Genomic DNA, 15,669 nt, shown 5'->3' with positions numbered 1-15,669 from the left:
GAACTACAGAGGACCATGTTCTACTAACTGAACTACAGAGGACCATGTTCTACTAACTGAACTACAGAGGACCATGTTCTACTAACTGAACTACAGAGGACCATGTTCTACTAACTGAACTACAGAGGACCATGTTCTACTAACTGAACTACAGAGCACCATGTTCTACTAACTACAGAGGACCATGTTCTACTAACTGAACTACAGAGGACCATGTTCTACTAACTGAACTACAGAGGACCATGTTCTACTAACTAAACTACAGAGGACCATGTTCTACTAACTGAACTATAGAGGACCATGTTCTACTAACTACAGAGGACCATGTTCTACTAACTGAACTACAGGGGACCATGTTTTACTAACTGAACTACAGAGGACCATGTTCTACTAACTGAACTACAGAGAACCATGTTCTACTAACTGAACTACAGAGGACCATGTTCTACTAACTGAACTACAGAGAACCATGTTCTACTAACTACAGAGGACCACGTTCTACTAACTACAGAGGACCATGTTCTACTAACTGAACTAGAGAGGACCATGTTCTACTAACTGAACTACAGAAGACCATGTTCTACTGACTGAACTACAGAGGACCATGTTCTACTAACTGAACTACAGACGACCATGTTCTACTAACTGAACTACAGAGGACCATGTTCTACTAACTACAGAGGACCATGTTCTACTAACTGAACTACAGAGGACCATGTTCTATTAACTGAACTACAGAGGACCATGTTCTACTAACTGAACTACAGGGGACCATGTTCTACTAACTGAACTACAGAGGACCACGTTCTACTAACTACAGAGGACCATGTTCTACTAACTGAACTACAGAGGACCATGTTCTACTAACTGAACTACAGAGAACCATGTTCTACTAACTGAACTACAGAGGACCATGTTCTACTAACTGAACTACAGAGGACCATGTTCTACTAACTGAACTACAGAGAACCATGTTCTACTAACTGAACTACAGAGGACCATGTTCTACTAACTGAACTACAGAGGACCATGTTCTACTAACTGAACTACAGAGGACCACGTCCTACTAACTACAGAGGACCATGTTCTACTAACTGAACTACAGAGGACCATGTTCTACTAACTGAACTACAGAGGACCATGTTCTACTAACTGAACTACAGAGGACCATGTTCTACTAACTGAACTACAGAGGACCATGTTCTACTAACTGAACTACAGAGGACCATGTTCTACTAACTGAACTACAGAGCACCATGTTCTACTAACTACAGAGGACCATGTTCTACTAACTGAACTACAGAGGACCATGTTCTACTAACTGAACTACAGAGGACCATGTTCTACTAACTAAACTACAGAGGACCATGTTCTACTAACTGAACTATAGAGGACCATGTTCTACTAACTACAGAGGACCATGTTCTACTAACTGAACTACAGGGGACCATGTTTTACTAACTGAACTACAGAGGACCATGTTCTACTAACTGAACTACAGAGAACCATGTTCTACTAACTGAACTACAGAGGACCATGTTCTACTAACTGAACTACAGAGAACCATGTTCTACTAACTACAGAGGACCACGTTCTACTAACTACAGAGGACCATGTTCTACTAACTGAACTAGAGAGGACCATGTTCTACTAACTGAACTACAGAAGACCATGTTCTACTGACTGAACTACAGAGGACCATGTTCTACTAACTGAACTACAGACGACCATGTTCTACTAACTGAACTACAGAGGACCATGTTCTACTAACTACAGAGGACCATGTTCTACTAACTGAACTACAGAGGACCATGTTCTATTAACTGAACTACAGAGGACCATGTTCTACTAACTGAACTACAGGGGACCATGTTCTACTAACTGAACTACAGAGGACCACGTTCTACTAACTACAGAGGACCATGTTCTACTAACTGAACTACAGAGGACCATGTTCTACTAACTGAACTACAGAGAACCATGTTCTACTAACTGAACTACAGAGGACCATGTTCTACTAACTGAACTACAGAGGACCATGTTCTACTAACTGAACTACAGAGAACCATGTTCTACTAACTGAACTACAGAGGACCATGTTCTACTAACTGAACTACAGAGGACCATGTTCTACTAACTGAACTACAGAGGACCACGTCCTACTAACTACAGAGGACCATGTTCTACTAACTGAACTACAGAGGACCATGTTCTACTAACTGAACTACAGAGGACCATGTTCTACTAACTGAACTACAGAGGACCATGTTCTACTAACTGAACTACAGAGGACCATGTTCTACTAACTGAACTACAGAGGACCATGTTCTACTAACTGAACTACAGAGCACCATGTTCTACTAACTACAGAGGACCATGTTCTACTAACTGAACTACAGAGGACCATGTTCTACTAACTGAACTACAGAGGACCATGTTCTACTAACTAAACTACAGAGGACCATGTTCTACTAACTGAACTATAGAGGACCATGTTCTACTAACTACAGAGGACCATGTTCTACTAACTGAACTACAGGGGACCATGTTTTACTAACTGAACTACAGAGGACCATGTTCTACTAACTGAACTACAGAGAACCATGTTCTACTAACTGAACTACAGAGGACCATGTTCTACTAACTGAACTACAGAGAACCATGTTCTACTAACTACAGAGGACCACGTTCTACTAACTACAGAGGACCATGTTCTACTAACTGAACTACAGAGGACCATGTTCTACTAACTGAACTACAGAAGACCATGTTCTACTGACTGAACTACAGAGGACCATGTTCTACTAACTGAACTACAGACGACCATGTTCTACTAACTGAACTACAGAGGACCATGTTCTACTAACTACAGAGGACCATGTTCTACTAACTGAACTACAGAGGACCATGTTCTATTAACTGAACTACAGAGGACCATGTTCTACTAACTGAACTACAGGGGACCATGTTCTACTAACTGAACTACAGAGGACCATGTTCTACTAACTGACCTACAGAGGACCATGTTCTACTAACTGACCTACAGAGGACCATGTTCTACTAACTGAACTACAGGGGACCATGTTCTACTAACTGAACTACAGAGGACCATGTTCTACTAACTGAACTACAGAGGACCATGTTCTACTAACTGAACTATAGAGCACCATGTTCTACTGACTGAACTAGAGAGCACCATGTTCTACTGACTGAACTATAGAGCACCATGTTCTACTAACTGACCTACAGAGGACCATGTTCTACTAACTGAACTACAGAGGACCATGTTCTACTAACTACAGAGGACCATGTTCTACTAACTGAACTACAGAGGACCATGTTCTACTAACTGAACTACAGAGCACCATGTTCTACTAACTGAACTACAGAGGACCATGTTCTACTAACTGAACTACAGAGAACCATGTTCTACTAACTGAACTACAGAGGACCATGTTCTACTAACTGAACTACAGAGAACCACGTTCTACTAACTGAACTACAGAGGACCATGTTCTACTAACTGAACTACAGAGGACCATGTTCTACTAACTGAACTACAGAGCACCATGTTCTACTAACTAAACTACAGAGGATCATGTTCTACTAACTGAACTACAGAGGACTATGTTCTACTAACTGAACTACAGAGGACCATGTGCTACTAACTGAACTATAGAGCACCATGTTCTACTGACTGAACTATAGAGCACCATGTTCTACTAACTGAACTACAGAGGACCATGTTCTACTAACTGACCTACAGAGGACCATGTTCTACTAACTGAACTACAGAGGACCATGTTCTACTAACTGAACTACAGAGAACCATGTTCTACTACCTGAACTACAGAGGACCATGTTCTACTAAATACAGAGGACCACGTTCTACTAACTGAACTACAGAGGACCATGTTCTACTAAATACAGAGGACCATGTTCTACTAACTGAACTACAGAGGACCATGTTCTACTAAATACAGAGGACCATGTTCTACTAACTGAACTACAGAGGACCATGTTCTACTAACTGAATTACAGACGACCATGTTCTACTAACTGAACTACAGAGGACCATGTTCTACTAACTGAACTACAGAGGACCATGTTCTACTAACTGAACTACAGAGGACCATGTTCTACTAACTGAACTACAGAGGACCATGTTCTACTAACTGAACTACAGAGAACCATGTTCTACTAACTGAACTACAGAGGACCATGTTCTACTAACTGAACTACAGAGGACCATGTTCTACTAACTGAACTACAGAGAACCATGTTCTACTAACTGAACTACAGAGGACCATGTTCTACTAACTGAACTACAGAGGACCATGTTCTACTAACTGAACTACAGAGGACCACGTCCTACTAACTACAGAGGACCATGTTCTACTAACTGAACTACAGAGGACCATGTTCTACTAACTGAACTACAGAGGACCATGTTCTACTAACTGAACTACAGAGGACCATGTTCTACTAACTGAACTACAGAGGACCATGTTCTACTAACTGAACTACAGAGGACCATGTTCTACTAACTGAACTACAGAGCACCATGTTCTACTAACTACAGAGGACCATGTTCTACTAACTGAACTACAGAGGACCATGTTCTACTAACTGAACTACAGAGGACCATGTTCTACTAACTAAACTACAGAGGACCATGTTCTACTAACTGAACTATAGAGGACCATGTTCTACTAACTACAGAGGACCATGTTCTACTAACTGAACTACAGGGGACCATGTTTTACTAACTGAACTACAGAGGACCATGTTCTACTAACTGAACTACAGAGAACCATGTTCTACTAACTGAACTACAGAGGACCATGTTCTACTAACTGAACTACAGAGAACCATGTTCTACTAACTACAGAGGACCACGTTCTACTAACTACAGAGGACCATGTTCTACTAACTGAACTACAGAGGACCATGTTCTACTAACTGAACTACAGAAGACCATGTTCTACTGACTGAACTACAGAGGACCATGTTCTACTAACTGAACTACAGACGACCATGTTCTACTAACTGAACTACAGAGGACCATGTTCTACTAACTACAGAGGACCATGTTCTACTAACTGAACTACAGAGGACCATGTTCTATTAACTGAACTACAGAGGACCATGTTCTACTAACTGAACTACAGGGGACCATGTTCTACTAACTGAACTACAGAGGACCATGTTCTACTAACTGACCTACAGAGGACCATGTTCTACTAACTGACCTACAGAGGACCATGTTCTACTAACTGAACTACAGGGGACCATGTTCTACTAACTGAACTACAGAGGACCATGTTCTACTAACTGAACTACAGAGGACCATGTTCTACTAACTGAACTATAGAGCACCATGTTCTACTGACTGAACTAGAGAGCACCATGTTCTACTGACTGAACTATAGAGCACCATGTTCTACTAACTGACCTACAGAGGACCATGTTCTACTAACTGAACTACAGAGGACCATGTTCTACTAACTACAGAGGACCATGTTCTACTAACTGAACTACAGAGGACCATGTTCTACTAACTGAACTACAGAGCACCATGTTCTACTAACTGAACTACAGAGGACCATGTTCTACTAACTGAACTACAGAGAACCATGTTCTACTAACTGAACTACAGAGGACCATGTTCTACTAACTGAACTACAGAGAACCACGTTCTACTAACTGAACTACAGAGGACCATGTTCTACTAACTGAACTACAGAGGACCATGTTCTACTAACTGAACTACAGAGCACCATGTTCTACTAACTAAACTACAGAGGATCATGTTCTACTAACTGAACTACAGAGGACCATGTTCTACTAACTGAACTACAGAGGACCATGTGCTACTAACTGAACTATAGAGCACCATGTTCTACTGACTGAACTATAGAGCACCATGTTCTACTAACTGAACTACAGAGGACCATGTTCTACTAACTGACCTACAGAGGACCATGTTCTACTAACTGAACTACAGAGGACCATGTTCTACTAACTGAACTACAGAGAACCATGTTCTACTACCTGAACTACAGAGGACCATGTTCTACTAAATACAGAGGACCACGTTCTACTAACTGAACTACAGAGGACCATGTTCTACTAAATACAGAGGACCATGTTCTACTAACTGAACTACAGAGGACCATGTTCTACTAAATACAGAGGACCATGTTCTACTAACTGAACTACAGAGGACCATGTTCTACTAACTGAATTACAGACGACCATGTTCTACTAACTGAACTACAGAGGACCATGTTCTACTAACTGAACTACAGAGAACCACGTTCTACTAACTGAACTACAGAGGACCATGTTCTACTAACTGAACTACAGAGGACCACGTTCTACTAACTACAGAGGACCATGTTCTACTAACTGAACTACAGAGGACCATGTTCCACTAACTGACCTACAGAGGACCATGTTCTACTAACTGAACTACAGAGGACCATGTTCTACTAACTAAACTACAGAGGACCATGTTCTACTAACTGAACTACAGAGGACCATGTTCTACTAACTAAACTACAGAGGACCATGTTCTACTAACTGAACTACAGAGGACCATGTTCTACTAACTGAACTACAGAGGACCATGTTCTACTAACTGAACTACAGAGGACCATGTTCTACTAACTGAACTACAGAGGACCATGTTCTACTAACTGAACTACAGAGGACCATGTTCTACTAACTGAACTACAGAGGACCATGTTCTACTAACTGAACTACAGAGGACCATGTTCTACTAACTGAACTACAGAGGACCATGTTCTACTAACTGAACTACAGAGGACCATGTTCTACTAACTGAACTACAGAGGACCATGTTCTACTAACTGAACTACAGAGGACCATGTTCTACTAACTGAACTACAGAGGACCATGTTCTACTAACTGAACTATAGAGGACCATGTTCTACTAACTGAACTAAAGAGAACCATGTTCTACCAACATCTACAGAGGACCATGTTCTAATAACTGAACTGCAGAGGACCATGTTCTACTAACTACAGAGGACCATGTTCTACTAACTGACCTACAGAGGACCATGTTCTACTAACTACAGAGAACCATGTTCTACTAACTGAACTACAGAGGACCATGTTCTACTAACTGAACTACAGAGGAAAACATTTTAGAGGACCCCTCGTTCCAGCGAAGATTTTAAAAAACGATGTTTAAATGTCATTTCCGTTAATTCTGCACATTTTGCCATGCAGTGAGAAAATGTTCCCCTTTTAAAGCAAGTTTACTGCAATTCTACACGTTTTGCCATGGGGTGGTATGAAAAAATTTACAGTTTTACAGCTAATTTCCAACATTTCTACACATTTTGCCATAGGAGGCAAATGTTGACAGTTTTTACACTGAACAAAAATATTTACACAACATGTAAAGTGTTGGTCCCATGTTTCATGATCTGAAATAAAAGGTCCCAGATATTTTACATTTTCAAAAAAGCTTATTTCTCTCAAAGTTTAGGCACAAATTAGTTTACATCCTTGTTAGTGAACATTTCTCCTTTGCCAAGATAATCCATCCACCTGACAGGTGTGGCATATCAGTAATTTGATTAAACAGCATGATCATTACACAGGTGTACCTTGTGCTGGGGGCAATAAAAGGCCACTCTAAAATGTGCAGTTTTGTCACACAACACAATGCCACAGATGTCTCAAGATTTAAGGGAGCTTGCAATTGACATGCTGACTGTTGGAATGTCCACCAGAGCTGTTGCCAGAGAATTCAAAGTACATTTCTCTACCATAAGCCGCCTCCTGTCGTTTTATAAAATTTTGCAGTACCTCCAACCGGCCTCACAGCCACAGACCATGTGACCACACCAGCCCAGGACCTCCACATCCAGCTTCTTCACCTGCGGGATCGTCTGAGGACAAACCAAAGAGTTTCAGCACAAAATATTAGAAACCGTCTCAGGGAAGCTCATCTGCATGCTCGTCGTCCTCACCAGGGTCTTGACCTGACTGCAGTTCCGTCGTAAGCGACTTCAGAGGGCAAATGCTCACCTTCAATGGCCGCTGGCACGCTGGAGAAGTGTGCTCTTCATGGAATAATCCTGGTATCAACTGTACCGGGCAAATGGCAGACAGCGTGTATGGCGTTGTGTGGGCGAGTGGGTTGCTGATGTCAACGTTGTGAACAGAATGCCCCATGGTGGCAGTGGGGTTATGGTATGGGCAGACGTAAGCTATGAACAACAAACACGTTTGCATTTTATCTATAGCAATTTTAATGCACAGAGATACCGTGAAGAGATTCTGTGGTCCATTGTCATACCATTCATTCATCGCCATCACCTCATGTTTCAACATGATAACGCACGGCCCCGTGTCACAAGGATCTGTTCAGAATTCCTGGAAGCTGAAAATGTCCCAGTTCTTCCATGGCCTGCATACTCACCAGACAGGTCACCCATTGAGCATGTTTGGGATGCTCTGGATCGATGTGTACGACAGTGTATGACAGCGTGTTCCTGCCAATATCCAGCAACTTCCCACAGCCATTGAAGAAGAGTGGAGACAACATTCCACAGGCCACAATCAACAGCCTGATCAACTCTATGTGAAGGAGATGTGTCATGCTGCATGAGGCAAATGGTGGTCACACCAGATACTGACTGGTTTTCTGATCCACGGCCCTACCTTTTTATAAAGGTATCTGTGAAACAACATTCATATCTGTATTCCCAGTCATGTGAAATCCATAGATCTGGGCCTAATTAATTTATTTCAATTGACTGATTTCCTCATATGAACTGTAACTCAGTAAATTATTGGAAATTGTTGCATGTTGCATTTATATTTTTGTTCAGTGTAGATTGTCAACGTTTTGTTTAGGGGGGGGGGTCGGCTAAAACTGATGATCGATGGGCCCCCACCCCGGTCGGTAATTCAACCATGCTTACTGAGGTAAGCAGGTTAGATAACCGGCCACTACATTGACTTACCATTCTGAAAATACGGACTAAATAAGTGACTGCTGTTGAAATAAACCTAATTTCTAAATATGTATAAATATTTCTACATTTATATTTCATTTTTATACTGCTATTCTAACTCTCAACAGGAAGTTGAGACCCCGACACAGTTCCGAACAAATGTCATATACTGTATATATATATTAGTACCAGTCAAAAGTTTGGACACACCTACTCATTCCAGGGTTTTTCTTTATTTTTACTATTTTCTACATTGTAGAATAATAGTGAAGACATCAAAACTATTAAATAACACATATGGAATCATCTAGTAACCAAAAAAAAGTGTTAAACAAAATCTAAAATATATTTGAGATTTGAGAATCTTTAAATGACAGCTTCGCACATCCCATGATTTTTGAATGAGATGTTCGAGGAGCGTCCACAGACTTGTGGCGTGTTTACATTGTTTTATTGTGTTTACATTCGGAAATGATTCAGACCTCGTCCCTTTTTCCACATTTTGTTATATTACAGCCTTATTCTAAAAATGATTAAATTAAATAAAAATCCTCATCAATCTATAATCTCATCAATCTACACACAGTACCCCATTTTTGCAAATGTATTAAAAATAAAAAACAGAAATGCCTTATTTATGTAAGTATTCAGACCCTTTTGCTATGAGACTCGAAATTGAGCTCAGGTGCTTCCTGTTTCCATTGATCATCCTTGAGATGTTTCTACAACTTGATTGGAGTCCACCTGTGGTAAATTCAATTGATTGGACATGATTTGGAAAGGCACACACCTGTCTATATAAGGCCCCACAGTTGACAGTGTTTGTCAGAGCAAAAACCAAGCCATGAGGTTGAAGGAAATGTCCGTAGAGCTCCGAGACAGGATTGTGTCGAGGCACAGACCTGGGGAAGGGTACCAAAACATTTCTTCAGCATTGAAGGTCCCCAATAACACAGTGGCCTCCATCATTCTGAAATGGAAGAAGTTTAGAACCACCAAGACTCGTCCTAGAGCTGGCATCCCAGCCAAACTGAGCAATCGGGGGAGAAGGCCCTTGGTCAGGGAGGTGACCAACAACCTGATGGTCACTCTGACAGAGCTACTCTGTAGAGATGGGAGAACCTTCCAGAAGGACAACCATCTCTGCAGCACTCCACCAATCAGGCCTTTATGGTAGAGTGGCCAGACGGAAGCCACTCCTCAGTAAAAGGCACATGACAGCCCAATTGGAGTTTGCCAAAAGGAACCTAAAGACTCTCCGACCATGAGAAACAAGATGCTCTGGTCTGATGAAACCAAGATTGAAGTCTTTTGGCCTGAATGCCAAGCGTCACTTCTGGAGGAAACCTGGCTCCTAGAGTGTACGGCTCTCTTATGAGGACCACCAGACTCTCTCTCTTTACCCTCTGTCTGTTCCTCTCAGTGGGGTAGTGTTATGAGGATTACCAGACCCTCTGTCTGTTCCTCTGTCTGTTCCTCTCAGTGGGGTAGTGTTATGAGGATTACCAGACTCTCTGTCTGTTCCTCTGTCTGTTCCTCTGTCTGTTCCTCTCAGTGGGGTAGTGGTATGAGGATCACCAGACCCTCTGTCTGTTCCTCTGTCTGTTCCTCTCAGTGGGGTAGTGGTATGAGGATCACCAGACCCTCTGTCTGTTCCTCTCAGTGGGGTAGTGTTATGAGGATCACCAGACCCTCTGTCTGTTCCTCTGTCTGTTCCTCTCAGTGGGGTAGTGGTATGAGGATCACCAGACCCTCTGTCTGTTCCTCTCAGTGGGGTAGTGGTATGAGGATCACCAGACCCTCTGTCTGTTCCTCTGTCTGTTCCTCTCAGTGGGGTAGTGTTATGAGGATTACCAGACCCTCTGTCTGTTCCTCTGTCTGTTCCTCTCAGTGGGGTAGTGTTATGAGGATCACCAGACCCTCTGTCTGTTCCTCTGTCTGTTCCTCTCAGTGGGGTAGTGTTATGAGGATTACCAGACCCTCTGTCTGTTCCTCTGTCTGTTCCTCTCAGTGGGGTAGTGTTATGAGGATTACCAGACCCTCTGTCTGTTCCTCTGTCTGTTCCTCTCAGTGGGGTAGTGTTATGAGGATTACCAGACCCTCTGTCTGTTCCTCTGTCTGTTCCTCTCAGTGGGGTAGTGTTATGAGGATTACCAGACCCTCTGTCTGTTCCTCTGTCTGTTCCTCTCAGTGGGGTAGTGTTATGAGGATCACCAGACCCTCTGTCTGTTCCTCTGTCTGTTCCTCTGTCTGTTCCTCACAGTGGGGTAGTGTTATGAGGATCACCAGACTCTCTGTCTGTTCCTCTGTCTGTTCCTCTCAGTGGGGTAGTGGTATGAGGATCACCAGACCCTCTGTCTGTTCCTCTGTCTGTTCCTCTGTCTGTTCCTCTCAGTGGGGTAGTGGTATGAGGATCACCAGACCCTCTGTCTGTTCCTCTGTCTGTTCCTCTGTCTGTTCCTCTCAGTGGGGTAGTGGTATGAGGATTACCAGACCCTCTGTCTGTTCCTCTGTCTGTTCCTCTCAGTGGGGTAGTGTTATGAGGATCACCAGACTCTCTGTCTGTTCCTCTGTCTGTTCCTCTGTCTGTTCCTCTCAGTGGGGTAGTGTTATGAGGATCACCAGACTCTCTGTCTGTTCCTCTGTCTGTTCCTCTGTCTGTTCCTCTCAGTGGGGTAGTGTTATGAGGACCACCAGACTCTCTGTCTGTTCCTCTGTCTGTTCCTCTCAGTGGGGTAGTGTTATGAGGATTACCAGACCCTCTGTCTGTTCCTCTGTCTGTTCCTCTCAGTGGGGTAGTGTTATGAGGATTACCAGACCCTCTGTCTGTTCCTCTGTCTGTTCCTCTCAGTGGGGTAGTGTTATGAGGATTACCAGACCCTCTGTCTGTTCCTCTGTCTGTTCCTCTCAGTGGGGTAGTGTTATGAGGATTACCAGACTCTCTGTCTGTTCCTCTGTCTGTTCCTCACAGTGGGGTAGTGTTATGAGGACCACCAGACCCTCTGTCTGTTCCTCTGTCTGTTCCTCTGTCTGTTCCTCTGTCTGTTCCTCTCAGTGGGGTAGTGTTATGAGGATCACCAGACCCTCTGTCTGTTCCTCTGTCTGTTCCTCTCAGTGGGGTAGTGTTATGAGGATTACCAGACCCTCTGTCTGTTCCTCTGTCTGTTCCTCTCAGTGGGGTAGTGTTATGAGGATCACCAGACCCTCTGTCTGTCCCTCTGTCTGTTCCCCTGTCTGTTCCTCTGTCTGTTCCTCTGTCTGTTCCTCTGTCTGTTCCTCTCAGTGGGGTAGTGTTCTTTCCTGTCTGTCTTTTTCTTTCTCTAGCTTTCTGCCTCTGTAACCTCCTCATGTTTCTACCAGTGTTCCTCTCTGAGCCAAGTTTACTCAGTATAAACCCCCAAAGTCTCTCTCTCTCTCTCTAGTTCTATTTGTGAAATGGGTAAATGTCTCTGCAGCACATTTCCACAGAAGGCGGATTATGTTGGAATCGATTGGATTCTGTGTGCAGATTATAATAATTTACATTAATTATACAGTGATAAACCAGGATCTCTCTCTTTCTTTCTCTTGAGCTCCTTTCTCAGATACTGTTCTCTCTTTCTCTGGTGCATCTCATTTATCACCCTCTGTTTCCCTCCTCTATTCTCTCTGTTTCCCTCCTATTCTCTTTGTTTCCCTCTATTCTCTCTGTTTCCCTCCTTTAAATATCTCTGTTTCCCTCCTCTATTCTCTGTTTCCCTCCTATTCTCTTTGTTTCCCTCTATTCTCTCTGTTTCCCTCCTTTAAATATCTCTGTTTCCCTCCTCTATTCTCTGTTTCCCTCCTATTCTCTTTGTTTCCCTCTATTCTCTCTGTTTCCCTCCTTTAAATATCTCTGTTTCCCTCCTCTATTCTCTGTTTCCCTCCTATATTCTTTGTTTCCCTCCTTTAAATCTCTCTGTTTCCCTCCTTTAAATCTCTCTGTTTCCCTCCTTTAAATCTCTCTGTTTCCCTCCTTTAAATCTCTGTTTCCCTCCTTTAAATCTCTCTGTTTCCCTCCTCTATTCTCTCTATTTCCCTCCTTTATTCTCTCTATTTCCCTCCTCTATTCTCTATATTTCCATTGTTCTTTCTCTCCCCTTTCCTACTTTACTTCCTCTATCCCTTCTTCTCTCTCTTCTTTTACACTCTCTCTCCTTCCTCGTTTCCTTTCTGTCGCTGGTTTGGAGTGTTGTGATCAATGGTCCTCATAGAGGCTCATGGGCTTTTCATGACCTTGTTTTCATCTCTTTTATTCTGTTTCGACCCCCAGGCTGTTTCTGTCTGCTATCATCTCTCTTCCTCTCCTTTCCTCTCCTCGTTCTCTGTCTCAGCCAGTCTCAAGTGGATAGACCTCTACTCTCATCTCTCTCTCTCCGTCTCAGCCAGTCTCAAGTGGATAGACCTCTACTCTCATCTCTCTCTCTCCGTCTCAGCCAGTCTCAAGTGGATAGACCTCTACTCTCATCTCTCTCTCTCCGTCTCAGCCAGTCTCAAGTGGATAGACCTCTACTCTCCTCTCTCATCTCTCTCTCTGTCTCAGTCAGTCTCAAGTGGATAGACCTCTACTCTCCTCTCCTCTCTCATCGACTCCCAGGCTGCCTCATGCTGCTTCCAGCTACCTCCTGCTGCCTCTCCAGCTACCTCCTGCTGCCTCTCCAGCTACCTCTCCAGCTGCCTCTCCAGCTACCTCCTGCTGCCTCTCCAGCTTCCTCCCAGGCTGCCTCCTGCTGCCTCTCCAGCTTCCTCCCAAGCTGCCTCTGCAGCTTCCTCCCATGCTGCCTCCTGCTGCTTCCAGCTTCCTCCCAGGCTGCCTCATACTGCTTCCAGCTTCCTCCCAGGCTGCCTCCTGCTGCTTCCAGCTACCTCCAGCTTCCTCCCAGGCTGCCTCCTGCTGCTTCCAGCTACCTCCAGCTTCTTCCCAGGATGCCTCCTGCTGCTTCCAGCTTCCTCCCAGGCTGCATCCTGCTGCTTCCAGCTACCTCCTGCTGCCTCTCTCCAGCTTCCTCCCAGGCTGCCTCCTGCTGCTTCCAGCTACCTCCTGCTGCCTCTCCAGCTGCCTCCCAGGCTGCCTCCTGCTGCCTCTCCAGCTACCTCTCAGCTACCTCCTGCTGCCTCTCCAGCTACCTCCTGCTGCCTCTCCAGCTACCTCCTGCTGTCTCTCCAGCTACCTCCTGCTGCCTCTCCAGCTACCTCCTGCTGCCTCTCCAGCTTCCTCCCAGGCTGCCTCTCCTGTTCATGTGTCCACACCCCTTTTCCTATTTATTAGTCTTCTCTCTGCAGTCGTTCTAAATTTTCATTCTCTCGTTCTCTCTTTCCTCTTCTATCCCTCTCTCTCTCTCTCAGCCACTATGAAGCATGCTGCTTGATTACTCTTGTGCAGTAATGCTAAATCTTTTTAAGATGAATGCACTAACGAAGTCACTCTGGATAAGAGTCTCTGCTAAATGCCTCAATTGTAAATGTATCTCTCTCTCTCTCTCTCTCTCTCTCTCTCTCTCTCTCTCTCTCTCTCTCTCTCTCTCTCTCTCTCTCTCTCTCTCTCTCTCTCTCTCTCTCTCTCTCTCTCTCTCCTCGCTTTCCTTCATTCTTTAATTCTCTCTACTCTTCCATATCTCTCTCTCTCAGCCACGATGAAGCAGGTAGCTCGTACGGTGGCTAAAGTGGAGCTGTCTGATCATGTGTGTGACGTCGTGTTTGCTCTGTTCGACAGCGATGGTGAGTAGGCGTGTGAGTGTTCTTTATTGTTCCCTGACTAATGGTTATCTCTATTGTTAACTAATGAAAACAATATCGCTCTCTTTTTCTCCCTCTCCTTCCTTATTGTAATGCATATCTCCTTCCATCTGTCTGTCCTCTTCTTCTCCTTCCATCTGTCTGTCTGTCCTCTTATTCTCCTTCCATCTGTCTGTCTGTCCTCTTATTCTCCTTCCATCTGTCTGTCTGTCCTCTTATTCTCCTTCCATCTGTCTGTCTGTCCTCTTATTTTCCTTCCACCTGTCTGTCTGTCCTCTTATTCTCCTTCCATCTGTCTGGCCTCTTATTCTCCTTCCACCTGTCTGTCTGTCCTCTTATTCTCCTTCCATCTGTCTGGCCTCTTATTCTCCTTCCGTCTGTCTGTCCTCTTATTCTCCTTCCATCTGTCTGGCTGTCCTCTTATTCTCCTTCCATCTGTCTGTCTGTCCTCTTATTCTCCTTCCATCTGTCTGTCTGTCTGTCTGTCCTCTTATTCTCCTTCCATCTGTCTGTCTGTCCTCTTATTCTCCTTCCACCTGTCTGTCTGTCTGTCCTCTTATTCTCCTTCCATCTGTCTGTCTGTCCTCTTATTCTCCTTCCATCTGTCTGTCTGTCCTTTTATTCTCCTTCCATCCGTCTGTCCTCTTATTCTCCTTCCATCTGTCTGTCCTCTTATTCTCCTTCCATCTGTCTGTGTGTGCTCTTATTCTCCTTCCATCTGTCTGTCCTCTTTTTCTCATTCCATCTGTCTGTCCTCTTTTTCTCATTCCATCTGTCCTCTTTTTCTCATTCCATCTGTCTGTTCTCTTATTCCCCTCCATCTCTGTCCTCTTATTCCCCCCCATCTCTGTCTGTCTGTCCTCTTTTTCTCCTTCCATCTCTGTCTGTCTGTCCTCTTTTTCTCCTTCCATCTCTG

General features: G+C 43.9%; 1 protein-coding gene across 1 annotated transcript in view; it reads left to right on the top strand.

Moving 5' to 3' along the window:
- Positions 1-15,669, top strand: part of LOC139580330 (calcium uptake protein 1, mitochondrial-like) — a 150,979-nt gene that overhangs the window by 133,073 nt on the left and 2,237 nt on the right. Inside the window, exon 12 of the mRNA XM_071408885.1 lies at positions 14,646-14,735. Coding sequence (XP_071264986.1) covers positions 14,646-14,735 — 90 coding nt within the window. The remainder of the gene's footprint in view (positions 1-14,645; positions 14,736-15,669) is intronic.

Source organism: Salvelinus alpinus, chromosome 7 (genome assembly GCF_045679555.1).
Source record: "Salvelinus alpinus chromosome 7, SLU_Salpinus.1, whole genome shotgun sequence".
NCBI lineage: Eukaryota > Metazoa > Chordata > Actinopteri > Salmoniformes > Salmonidae > Salvelinus > Salvelinus alpinus.
Note: the sequence above shows the minus strand (reverse complement) of the source record. Positions and strands in the feature narration are given on the sequence as shown.